At 52.2% G+C, this 13303-nt stretch overlaps 1 protein-coding gene across 4 annotated transcripts in view; it reads left to right on the top strand.

Moving 5' to 3' along the window:
* The window catches only part of Cttn (cortactin), a 35266-nt gene extending 22904 nt beyond the window's left edge, over nt 1-12362 (top strand). For all 4 annotated transcript variants that reach the window (XM_005351598.3, XM_005351597.3, XM_005351596.3 and 1 more), the window contains 6 exons: nt 2823-2892; nt 5336-5484; nt 7507-7596; nt 8117-8282; nt 10014-10085; nt 11007-12362. In XM_005351598.3, coding sequence (XP_005351655.1) covers nt 2823-2892; nt 5336-5484; nt 7507-7596; nt 8117-8282; nt 10014-10085; nt 11007-11143 — 684 coding nt within the window. In that variant the 3' untranslated portion in view covers nt 11144-12362. The remainder of the gene's footprint in view (nt 1-2822; nt 2893-5335; nt 5485-7506; nt 7597-8116; nt 8283-10013; nt 10086-11006) is intronic.
* The last annotated feature ends 941 nt before the right edge of the window (nt 12363-13303 follow it).

Below are 13303 nucleotides of genomic sequence, written 5' to 3'. Positions count from 1 at the left end.
TTTTTTTTGGTTTTTCGAGACAGGGTTTCTCTGTAGCTTTGGTGCCTGTCCGGGAACTAGCTCTTGTAGACCAGGATGGCCTCGAACTCCCAGAGATCTGCCTGCCTCTGCCTCCCGAGTGCTGGGATTTAAAGGTGTGCGCCACCACCGCCCAGCTCCTTGGAAGTGTTTACTGGCCACATTTCGTCACTGGCTGTCATGACGACAGACAGTAGACTGTTAGTCTTGCTGCAGATGGCTCACAGGTGGGACGCACTGGTCTCTGGACTAACCTTTTTCACTCTGTTCTTCAGATGGGGTTTTGCTCTGCTACCCAGGCTAGCCTGGGTTTCCAGAGTCTGGCATTGGTGGCAGGTGCCATCTTGTCTGGCTTTATCCTTTAGGATTAAAGCACATTCCTATGGAAACAGTTTGTTCCCTCTTCCCAGATCCCCCTCATCAGCCTGTTGATGCTTTTGATCAGTTTCGGGACCCTGCAGGGTCAGCTGTGAGCCGGTGAGAGTTGTTTTCCTGGTGTATTAGCCAGTGGTGGGGAAAGCGTTGGGTATCGCTAGACAGCTCTGCAGGTTCTCCAGTGGCCTGGCAGGCACTGCTTTCCTCTACTTGAGGTGAGCTGCATCCTCTCTCCTGCATAGATGCAGATGGTCATTCCTGCGCTTGACTGTGGTCACACATGGCATGGGTCACCCACAGACTTGTTCTTTGCTAGGCCTGCAGCTCACTGTGGTTGGCATCACCCACGGCACCTGCCATGTCACCAGAGCTTCTCACAGAAATTGGTTGGGCAAAATGTCCCTGAGGAAGCCAGAGAAACTGAATTTTAAAATGATGTATACGCATGTATACATGTAAGTGTGTATGTATATGTGTGCACGTGTATATGCCACAGAGTATACGTGGCAGTCAGAGGACAGCTTGTGTGAGTTGGTTTCTACCATGTGGATCCCAGGTCACTGGGCTTGGTGACGAGCTTTGTCCAACGAACCTTCTCATTGGTCCCTGGTCTACCTGAGGGTAGAGTAGAGCTTGTCTACAAAGATGGGGCCAGTGACAGTGAAGCAGAGAATGCAGCCAGGAGCCTGGCTTAGGCCCGAGATCACTGCAGGTGTGGAAGAGTGAGGGGAGACAGTTCTCACTGCATCATTTCCTGCTGAGGGGAAGGACCTGGGAAGCCTCTGGAACATGGAGCCAGTCTTTTACTGAAGGAGCCTGTGTCCAGGCACAGTGGCACACGAGGGAGGATTGATGTGACTCTAGGCAGTGGCGGAGCCTTGCAGGGTTAAAGAACTCGGGTAGAGGACATGAGGCTAATGAGGCTTTAGGTAGCCAGGGTGCTACAGGGCTCTCAGTGGGAAAAAGGCACTCTGTGGAGGGGCACCCCCAGTGTTTCACCTGCTAGTCAGCAGAGACTGAGCAGGCAGGCTGGGTGAGGTGGCAGGAGACCAGGTGTCTGGCTAAGGGCCCTGTGGCAGAGGACGTGAGGAAGTGAATTACTCAGAGGCTAGCACTGAGGAAGTTGTGGTGTCTGTGGTTGGTGGTGATGGTAAAGATGGCAACCGCAAAGATGGCGACCGCTGACATTGTGCAATTGGATTCAGGAAATGATGTGGTTAGAAGTCTCTTCCGCCCTTGCCAGCCAGGTGTGGCCATTCTCTTTGTCTATTGCCCTGTGGAAGAGCCCAGGGTCCTTCCTGCCCAAGTGACTGTGGGTGGGATCAGGACCCAGGCTGTGCCATGGGGCTGTCCTGAGAGCAGGGGTCATCCCCATAGTGACTGAGATGAGGTGGTGATCCTGATACCAGCTGTCCTTCCCTAGATAGGAAGAGTGTTCCTCCATGGTAGCTTTGGGCAGTTACAGGTACCCAGGGACAAGCCTGTTGAACTCTAGAGCCAGGCTGTATGGAGAAGATGGAGTAAGGACTGACATGGGCAAAGTCTGAGGAGGGAGACCCAGGAAGTGGCGAATGGGAGAGACTGGAGGGGCTAGGTATAGTTTAGTAGTGAGACTCGTTTGGATTGGAGAGGTCCTAGGTGTCCCTCCCAGCATGCTTTAGGAAAAAAAGGGTGTTGTGATTTGGAAAGTGGGGCATGGGTGAGTGATAGAAGGGAGTGGGGTGTATAGAGATGGATTAGGGGTCTCCTAGGAGAGGGCAGAGCAGCCGAGGTTGCAGAGCAAACAAGAACCTCCTGGATAACTAGGTGAAGGCTGTTCTGGAGGAGCAGGATGAGGTCGGGCTTAGGAGCAGGGAGTCTGGGAATAGGGAACCGATTGGCGGTAGTGGCTAAGGTGGACTCAGCTCTGACCTGGAGGCTCTCAGCTAGGAATGGCTTCATATGGGAGGTCAGGCAGGGTGTTGGGGGCACAGAATGCTCTGAACCCTGAGTGTCCATTAGAAGCCACATGACTGGAGATTGTCCCTGGTGTCGGTGCCCTGTCACAGCCTGTGTCTAGGTCAGCCACTGGCTTCTGTGACCCCTGCCAGAGTAATTCTGAAGAGTGTAAGCATGGTTGAGGTGTGGGTTGTTGAAAGAGCCTACAGGAAGGCATGGAGGCGTCGTGGCCAGGTGACCCTGTGACCTGCAGGGCCTCACAGTGTGACTCATATTCTAAGTGCAAGAGTGTGTGTCTGCATGGTCTTTGGTGAGTCTGCAAAAGGGGAACTGAGCCCCGGTGAGTCTGTGGAGTGCAGGATTATTGGGGCAACAGGTCCGTGTTGTAGAGGTATTCTGAGAGTTGGGGAGGCCCATCACAGTCCCTAGGTAACTGTCCTGGCTGGGAAGGAGTGAGGACACTATCCCTTGACTTCTCTTTGTCTCTACAGAATGCATCTACCTTTGAAGATGTGGCCCAGGTGCCTTCTGCATACCAGAAGACTGTCCCCATTGAGGCTGGTGAGTCCTGGCAGCCCAAAAGCACTGTGTGGCCCATGGGGTCCAGTGCTTGTGCCCCATGGTCTCCTAGGCATGGCTGGGAGAGAAGTCTCACCATGTGGGGTGCTAATGAGAGCTGCGGTGGCCAGGTTCTGGGAGCAGCCTACATAGATCCCTCGAGCCCACTTCTCTCACTGGTCCCAGCTATAGCCTGAGCTTCATAAAGCCTCATGGTTTATGGAGAGAAGCAGAGGCTTCTCAGCATCTCACCCACAAGCTTTTGCCCGGGGCTCAGAAGCATGTCCTTTCAGGTGCTTCCTGGGTATGTGAAGATGAGATGCCTTCAGAGCATGTCCTTTGCATGTAGGCTAGAGATCACTAACTCACACCAGTAGGTAGAATGACCAATGGCCGTGACAGATATGTAGATCAGTTCCTGGGCCATTTTGACACTTAGGGAAACCATTGGGGCCTTTTGCAAAGACCTCTGCCGGCACCATGTTTGTTTATTGATACCTATTTTGTGTCAAATTAGAAGGGTCCAGGCATGGCGGCATATGCCTGTAATCTCAGCACTTGGGAAGCTGAGGCAGGAGGCTTGTCATGAATTCAAGTCCAACTTGGGTTACTTATCAAGGCCTGGGCCAACTAGCACTATAGGGGTGAGACCCAGTCTTTTAAAAAGGGGAGAAGGAGTAAATACTTGTTTTTAAAACAATAAACCTATGAGGTGCTTACACGGAGACATATAATATGGAAGTCAGTCTCCGTGTCAGACTGGGTGAACAGCATGGCGTTGTTGCAGGACCATGGGTTTCTGCCTACTTGAGCCTTTAAAGGGAACAGGAATGGCCATGCTAGGCACTGAGGGGAGGATGCTCTCAGGGAAGCTGTGTGAGCCCAAGGCCCAGTGGGCTGTGGTTTCCCCAGGGCTGGGGGTTCCCCTGGGCTGCGGTCTATGAGTACTTCCGGAGTTCTGCTCACCCAGCGGGCTGCTATCTGTACCTTGTGTTCAGAATGCCAGCCCTCAGATTAGTCCTGTTACCCAACCACAGCCCTTACACACTCTGAGGGGTCACATCTGTCACTCATCTCATTACAGCCTTTAAGTAACAGCTGTCTTACTTGTTGTATTAGTTAGGGTTCTGTTGCTGTGATGAAACACCAGGACCACAAGCAATTTGTGGGGGTTTATTCAGCTTACACTTCCATATCACTGTTGATCACTGAAGGAAGTCAGGACATGAACTCCAGCAGAGCAGGATCCTGGAGGCAGGAGCTGATGCAGAGACCGTGGAGGGGAGCTACTTACTGTCTTGATTTCCATGACCACCACCCAGGGGTGTCACCACCCACAATGCACTGAGCCCTCTCACATCAATCACTAGTTAAAAAATTGCCCAACAGACTTACCTGCATTGATGGCGTTTTCTCAGTTGAGACTCTCTCCTCTCCAGTGATGGCAGCTTGTATCAGGTTGATATTAAACTAGCCAGCACACCTTGGTAGCAGCTGCAAATGTCCAGAAACTCAGATTTGTTTGCTTCTTGTTTGTCTTTGTAGACAGGTTCCACAATGTAGTCTAGGCCAGTCTTGAGCTCACTGATGAGCTCAGGGTGATTTATGTAACCTAACCCTCCTGCCACAGTGTCCAGGTGCTGAGATCCCTGGTATGTGTCCCGACCTTGCCCTCCCAGGAGTTTTGCTTGAAAACTTCACTTTCATATTGACAGCAGTACTTTTCTTCCTTCCTTTCTCTGTTTGTTTATTCTGGTTTCGTTTTGTTTGTTTGAAGACAGCCTCAAGTAGCCTAGGCTGGCCCTTCTGTCTCAGTCTCTATAGTTCTGGATGGCAGGTGTGTACTGCCACACTTGGCTCAGCTCCACATTTTCTTTACTGGACAGGCTCCATCTGGAAAATGGCGTTCCGTGAACAAGCCTTCTGAGGCAGGCATCTGCTGGTCCTGACTGACACCCTCCCTACTTTTGTCACATAGAATGGGGGGACGTATATCCAAGGGTCTATATGTATTGAAAAACCAATGCGTTTTTAATGTTCTAAAACCATTCCCACCCCCCTTTTTTGTGGTGTAAGGGATGGAACCCAAGGCCTTCTGTATGCCAGGCAGTGCAACATCGCTGTCACTGAGCCACGCCGCAGCCCTTCATTGGGAAATTCTAGGTCTTTTTTTCCTACTGAGCTACATCCCATCCCAGCCTTCCTGGTTAGAGAGTTTAGCTGTTGCTTCACTCAGCCTGAGCACGTAATGCTTGACTATGATAGTGTCTGGCTTAACTGTGGTCCAGACCCAAGGCTTCCGTTCCCATCAGTCTTCCTTGGGCTTGGTGTGTGGCTGGCCTTGGGCAAGTTGACTGTGTTCCCTGGGTCTTCCCCAAGGTCACCCTGGTGTGACTTTTGTCCTGGTGAGGTGTTCGGAAACAGATGTGTCCTCTCTTTCCTCTAGTGACCAGTAAAACCAGTGATATCCGAGCTAACTTTGAAAACCTGGCGAAGGAGAGAGAGCAGGAGGACAGGCGGAAGGCAGAAGCGGAGAGAGCTCAGCGGATGGCCAAGGAAAGGCAGGAGCAGGAGGAGGCTCGGAGGAAGCTGGAAGTGAGTAATGAGGCTGTGCCCCATTCTGGAGCCTAGCTGCCTCAGAGTCTGCCGCGGGCACGCTGGGAGGAGTAGAGGAAGTGGGAAGGAGAAGGCTCCTTCCTGAGGCCTCCGTGATATGCTCGCTTGCTGCTAAAAGGAGAAGGAGTTCCTTTGCTCCCAGCTAAATTCAGGAGGAGCTGGTAGGAGGGCTTATTTACCGGGCAGGCTAGAGTAACTTGGTCACCCACTACCTGGATCCTTCAGCCCTCAGCCCCATGGCCACATGTGTATGCTGGATGGCTCTCCAGAACGGCTGGGAAGCAGAAGCCTCAGTAAGTCATGCAGAAATATTTTATGAACATGAGGCTCCATCTAAACTGATGGATGCCACCCCCCAGGAGATAGTGGGGTTGTGACCTCACAGAGGAAGACGTGGGGTTAAAAGGGATGGCATGCGGTTGGCAGAAGGCACTGAGAGCATGGACACTGACAGTTGAGCCCCTGTGCAGTGTGTCTCGGGGCCTGCAACTGTGTGTAGTAGTGACCATGAGTTTATCAAGTGTGCATCTCCTCCCTTCAGAGGCCCAGTCTCACAGTGAGGGCTCACACATAGGGTTTTGTTCATCCCCAGTGCACACATGGCATCCGCAGTGTTCTGTCTTCTTTGTAGATGATTTCTGTGGGCTGATTGGGACATGTGGCTCTGGATAACCGCCTAGTTCTGGTCTCACAGTCTCTTGATGTTAATTCCTCTGCCATGTGGTCTTTTTCTGTCCTGCCCATCCCATTTCTTCTCCAGCGTACCGTCTTTTGTGTTTTGAGCTGACGAGACTAGATCTGATCTTGTGCCTCAGTCTCTGTGTGACTTTAAACATGCGTTGACAGTGAGGGCTCTTCTTGGCACTCCGCTGGGTGTGGGAGGGCTGGGAGAGCCCCCAGCTAGCAGCCCGCAGCTGCAATTGGGCTAACTCGACAGTTTGGCCCCCTCATTGTGTTTCAGGCTTGAACCACCCAGATGGGTCCTGCCCTCAGGTGCACAGGACCACTGATGCCTGGGGTGTTTCATCTTCGGTGATTGCCATGGTTGTCCTGGTGGTTCAGAGTAGGCAGCTCCATGTAACAGATACTGTGTTAGAGTCTTTATGATGTTTCCCTAGAGACCACACAGTGTGACCATTTTACTTCCTAGGCAGTAGGGTGGAGAGGGTGTGGAGTGGCTAGGTGAGGTTCAGTCCTGTCTCTATCTCTGGGACCTGATTGCAACCCTGAACATCTTCCATGGGGACATGTGGATCTCAGTAAATTTCCCATGCTGCTATCTGAATTTGCTCCCCAAGTGGTTAGAACACACCATACTTGAAGCTGCAGCCCTGAAGTCCATCCTGAGGGATGTTGCCTACCTGTGGCCCTGGAGGCTTTGGGCAGATCCCTAGAGCTGCCTTCAGGATCCCTAGGCCACCTCCCTCACTGACCCTCTACATTCCTTGTCACCCCCCCAACTTTGTCTCTTCTACCTCTCTCTTGTCAGAACTTTGGGGTGACATGGGCCACTGACAGCCTGGAATGGTTTCTGTCTTCTGGAATGGTTCCTGTTTTCTTCTTGGTGTTCTGTTGCAATCCTGGGGACCAGGATTTTGCAGCCCACCTGACAGCCCTCAGGGGTCATATCTGCCCCGTGTGCACAAAGTACCTACCTGTTAAGATGTCCCTGTAACTTTTGGCCCATGGTAACATTGGCTCAGAGCCCCAAGTTGGGAAATGAGCTGAAGGCAAGATGGAGTGGCTGCTTGATTGCACCTCTGTCCAGTGTCGCTGTCCACTGCATAGCTAAGTGTTCTGGCACAGGAATACCACGGGCAGAGTCCTTGAGAAAGCACGACTGTGTGACTTTACTTCAAAGCCATCTGACCCTGTGACCAGTGCTTTCTACTTCTCCCAGCAGGCTCCAGACTTCCCACCTGGGCACCGCCCCCTTACAAAGTGCAGATGTGACTTCCTGGCTGACCGGGTAACCATGCGTTTGCTGTCCTTCTATCTTAGGAGCAAGCCAGAGCCAAGAAGCAGACGCCCCCTGCATCCCCTAGTCCTCAGCCAGCTGAGGACCAACCACCCTCCAGCCCCATCTATGAGGTGGGTAGTCACTTGACCATTTGGCTGCCCTTGATACCTGCAGACGTGTGCCACCCGACCCCTGTCTCCCTGGAGCAAAGTGCCCCCCAAGTTGGATCTTCACCTTTGGGCAGCCCCTGGCACCATGGCCTTCCTCTTCCTGTGACTTCCACGAGGTCTGTGGTCATGTGGGTGCCCCATGGTTAGTGAGTTGGTCATACCAACTATGCTACCTCTGGAACTGACTGTCCTTTGGCCTGAGACAGTGTTCTCCCTTAGCCCCTGGAGGATCTTGTTCTTTGGTCCCTGTGGCCTCCTCACAAGAAGCTCTGTGGAGTCTTTGCGTCATCCCTCCCTAGCGGGACCAGTTCCAGACCTGAGTGACCTCCTTGGCCTATGGCTTGCCCTGCGCAGTCACTCTCCACAGGAAGCGTCCTGTCCCCACTCCCTGCCTTGATCTGTCTAACTCTGGAGGTCCTTGTGAGTGGAGCTCTTCTGTCTTTGGTGACAGCGTGAGAAATGTCTGCTTGTCTCTCTGCAGGATGCAGCACCGTTTAAGGCGGAAACAAGTTACCGAAGTTCTGAGCCTGAGCCTGTGTACAGCACCGAGGCTGCAGGTGTCCCTGAAGTCAGCAGCCAGCAAAGCCTAGTCTATGCCTCGGAACCTGTCTATGAGACCACAGAGGCCTCTGGCCACTACCAAGCGGGTACTGGACCCCACTCTAGCTGTGCCCAGGGGAGGAAGGGGTCCTGAGAAGTCCTTTCCTCCATTGTGTAGGAGAGGGTTGACTTGCTGTCTGATTACCTGGGAATGTGAGTTCTGTGTCACACCCTGGGTTGGGGAGGATTAGACACAGTGGTGCCTAGTAGGCCGTGCTCCTATCCTGTGGTCCTGGGAAGGCCCACACTGTGCTGCAGGAATGGTCAAGGTTGCATCAGGGAGGGATCTGCTGGCCTGGTGAATCCTCCCTTGGAGGGCTCTCCCTATTGCCCAGCTGCCTCAGGCCACATCTCTCCGTGCTTTGAAGGTGAACCAGTGCTTCAGCAGGCAAACAGTGAAGTTGATTTGTTTACTCTGAAAACGAAGTTTCAGGTCCGTGCAGGTGTTTCATCCTACCTGCAGCAGCTGGGGATGGGTGCAGAGTACCACAGCGGCTCTCAGCCTCACAGGCCCAGGACGGCCTTGATGCCCAGCCTCTGTCTCCCTGGCCTCCTCCTCTTGCTTTAGTGGCATCAGACTTTTTTTTTTTCCCAGTCTCTGTCTTAATCAGTGTTCTATTGCTGTGAAGAGACACTGTGGCCAAGGCTGGTCTTAAAAAGAAGACATTTAATTGGTGCCTTGCTTGTGGTTTGAGAGGTTTATTCCCTCGCCATCGTGGCGGGAAGTATGACAGCAGACTGGACAGGCATGGTGCTGGAGAAGTAGCTGAGAGCTACACCCTGATCTGCAGGCAGAGGGTAGGAGGGGTGCAACATTGGGGCCTGGCTTGAGCTTTTGAAACCTCAAAGCCCATCCCCAGTGACACACTTCTTCCAATAAGGTCACACTTCCTAGTCCTTCTAATTCTTTCAAATAATGCCACACCCTGGTAACTAAGCATTCAAATGTATGGGAGCCATTTGTTTTCAAACCACCACAGTCTCATTCAGTAAGTAGTAGCCCAGGCTGGCCTAGAATTCACTGTGTAGCTCAGACTGGCCCTGAATGTGGGGGTAATCCTCCTGCCTCTGCCTCACAAGTGCTGGGATGGCAGGTGCCTTCACGCTAGGTTTGGCAAAGGGTCTTGGTACTTGTTACTTGTCCGTGTGTCCATGCTTCCCTGTGTGTGTCAGAGCTCAGTGTCTGAGCTTTGCTCTTGAAAACCAAGAGCCTTGTCTTAATCAGGGTTTCTTCTGCTGGGATGGAACATCATGACTGTAGCAAGTTGGGGAGGAAAGGGTTCATTCAGCTTACAGTTCCACAGCACTGTCCATCACTGAAGGAAGCCAGAACAGGAGCTGAAGCAGGACAGGAACCTGGAGGCAGGAGCTGATGCAGAAGCCATGGAGGGGTGCTGCTCAGCCTGCTTTCTTATAGAACCCAGGACCACCAGCACTGGGATAGTACCCCCTGCCTATGATGGGTTGGGTCCTGCCCTCCCCATCAATCACTAATTAAGAAAATGACCTACAGCCAGATTTTATGGAGGCATTTTCTCAATTGAGGTTCCCTCCTTTTAGGTGACTCTAGTTTGTGTCAAGTTGACATAAACTAGCCAGGACAAGTCCTTTTGTTTCTAGGAGACAGCTTGCTCCTCTGTCCTAGTGCCTGCCATGTAGGAACCCAGCTGCTAGCACGAGGTCTCTTTTTCAGCGCACTCTTGCGTCTGTCCTTGGGAAATCTGTTTGAGGTGTGTGTGGGGCTGACATGTTGCTCAGCAGTTCTGCTTTGCTTACAGAGGATGACACCTACGATGGATATGAGAGTGACCTGGGCATCACTGCTATCGCCCTGTATGACTACCAAGCTGGTGAGGCACTAACTGGGCTGTGGGCATAGATGTTTCTGCCCTGGGTGAAGTTCCCAGCCACTCCCCTCCTGATACCTGTTCGGGGCAGGAATACAAAGCTGTTTAGGCTTGTTTTTGAGCGAGGGTCTGTGATACCCAGTCTGATCTTGAACTCCCAGGCTTAAACAGTCCTCCTGCCTGGTCTCCCCAGTGGCTCACCCTTTAGGAGCACATTACTGTGCTCAGGTACAGTCCCTACAGTCATCTTGAAGTAACTTAGAGAAGTTACCTGGATGCCGCGAAGGGTCCTGTGTCTGTGCCCACCTCTAACTCCTCTTCCTCTGAACCCTGGCGGGTCTGAAGCTTCAGATCCTCCTTAGTTAGGACAGACTCAGTGTGCAAGACTGGGCACAGGGTTCCACATGAACATACACCACTCTCCCGATGAAGAGGCTACACACATGTGCCTCCCCCGTGTCACTTCAGCACAGCCATGCCACATGACCTAGTTGTTCTGTTAGCCCAGGTGGGATGGGTGTGCCCACATGATATGGGAGAGGGGACTGGTTGAGCATTGTTTTATGGGGTGCGTGACTGGGACTCCCTCAAATCCTTAGGCCCCCAGGCTGAGGTGGAAGGACTCTTTAGTCCCCTTTCTTTCTGAACAGAGACCTGGCATGTATTTCCTGTATACTTGTGGACTCTGTAACTCTTTGGCCCTCACCTCACACTTCTCTAGAATCTAGACTTTCGTGTATAACCTTAGCAATCCTCTGGCATCCCTGCTCCTTGCTCTCCTTTTCGTGTCTAACTGCAGAGGCCCTCTCCACACCCTTGTCCCCTGCTGGGTGGGTGTCCTGGTCTCATCTGCATTGTCGTTCCGCCTGGCCAGGTGACATTCCCATCTGAGGCTCTCTCTCTCTCTCTGCTCTCCCTCCCTAGCTGGCGATGATGAGATCTCCTTTGACCCTGATGACATCATCACCAACATAGAAATGATTGACGATGGCTGGTGGCGTGGGGTGTGTAAGGGCAGATACGGGCTCTTCCCAGCCAACTACGTGGAGCTGCGGCAGTAGGGCAGCGCCAGTGCCACCAGCACCAGCACGGGGCTCACACTACAGATCATCTGCGTGGGTTTGACTTGGATTCTGTTTTGTTTTTTCTTCTTCCGAAGGTGGGGAGGGGAATATACATATTGCCTTTATATTTAATACTTCTGCTGATGCTTCAGGCCTTGTCCTGCCACAGAATTTGCTAATATCTGATAATCATGTTCATAGAGAACTTGGGATGATGATTTTGAGCCATCCCAGGTGTTTTCTTTCCTGCCAAGTTGACTGTGGTGTGTTAGCCACTTCAGGATCTCTGCTCCTCCTGAGGTTGGTGGTATCTGTGGCCTCAAACCTCCACCCCCCCGTGGCAGTTGGGGTCCCCAAGGATGGAACCTGCTCCTGGAGTGACTGCCCAGTGAGGAGACTCCCTGGGGTCCAGTGTTTGGATGAAAGGAAAGGGGACCAAGGGAAAGTGAGGTGGTGGTGGAGGGGAATGCTGGGAGTCCTGGAGCATTGACACTACGTGTGAAGTTCCCTCTGCCAGGATCCCGAGCTTTCGGTACTCTGCCTCCTCCTCCCATCTCTTTACCTTCCTATACCCCAGTCCAGGTCCAGCCTCACCTCCTGCCCTGCCTTGAAGTGTTATCTTCCCCTGTCTGCATTCAGGGCCCACAGCACAAAGCACATCTTAGCAATGTGCTGCAGCTGTCCTGGACTTGGCCTGCGACATGGGAGGGTGGGGTGGGTCCTGGACCTACTCATAAGCCCTGAGCAGCCTGGAATGTGCTGTGTATGGCACACACACAGGCAGATACCTTTTCCCTGCAGGCTTTCAGAAGCATGCTCCCTGCAGGGGGCTGTGTTCTTTTTGCCAAATATCATGTTCAATTGCAGTCGGTTGATTGATTGATGTGGCTGCAAACAGGACTGTGAGGGAGCCAAGGTTCCCACCTGGGTGCCTGCCACAGGCCCCGAGAGCAACTGTCCCTACGGTGGTTTCAAGGCTCTGAGATACGAGGTCACACAGTCGGGCAGACAGCATGTCCTTGTAGGCGAGTCCCCACGATTGAGATACATGAGGATTGATACCCATCTTTTCCCATGTTCTTTCCTGCAGAACCCTTGCCTTTCTATTGTTAGGTCGGATTTTCTATATGAATTATCATCTGGAATTCTGTAGCACACCTCATAGGTATCAATTTTTTTAAATTAAATATTCAGAATAAACTTTTTTTGATCTGTTTGCTGTGTGGTTTCCTGCAGTGCTCGATCTCCATGTTCTCTTGTTAAAGGTGGCATTGGTGCTGGGTTCCTAGGGGCCCAGCGCAGGTGCCCTTTTTCAAGGCTGCACTGTCCCTTGCCAGGGCAGTTGGACAGCCCTGGAGCCTTGAAAGGGCCGCGCTCCAGACAGGCGCTTTCGGCTGAGGCGTGCTCTCAGGCCACCAGTTTCTCCAACAAGGATCTGAGCAGGGAGACAGCCCAGACGCTTTGCTAGCTGCATGTCTTAGGCTTTGTGGCTGTGATGAAGCATCCCAACAAAACTAACTTTAGGGAGTAAGGGGGTTTATTTTGGTCACAGTTTGAGGGTACAGTCCATTGTGGCAAGGAAGGCATGGCTGTAGTCAGACTTGGCTTTGTGGGGCCACCAGCCCGCAAATAGTGACACAGAGACTTTGACTAATCATGGAACTTTGGTGTTTCAGGTAGGCTTGTTTCCAAGTAGCTCTTGTAACTTGATTAACCCATCATTTTAAATCTGCATTCTGCCACATGGCTCTTTACCTTTCCTCAGCACGGTATGTCTGACTTGCTGAGTCTGCTTGGTGCAATTCCTGTATCTAGATTCCTCCTTCCTTGCTTCTCTCTGCCCGGAAGTCCCGCCTATCCTCTCCTCTGTAGCTATTGGCCATTCAGCTTTTATTAAACCTATCAGAAGGTGTGTTAGGCAGAGAAGATTTTTACAGTGTACACATGGCCGCAGGAGTGGGGAAGCCGATTAGTCACTTCCACAGACAGCCCCTCCCAGTTAAGATGTCTCCCCATATCAGTTCATATGATTGACATCAGCTGCCGCCACGCTTGAGTCATAGTACTGTCGTACTGAAAACATTCTGCTGCACAAACACTCCAGCACTCAGAATCCTAGCACTCGGGAGGCAGAGGCAGGCGGATCTCTGTGAGTTC

The sequence above is a fragment of the Microtus ochrogaster genome, chromosome 8 (assembly GCF_000317375.1).
Source record: "Microtus ochrogaster isolate Prairie Vole_2 chromosome 8, MicOch1.0, whole genome shotgun sequence".
Taxonomy (NCBI): Eukaryota; Metazoa; Chordata; class Mammalia; order Rodentia; family Cricetidae; genus Microtus; species Microtus ochrogaster.
Note: the sequence above shows the minus strand (reverse complement) of the source record. Positions and strands in the feature narration are given on the sequence as shown.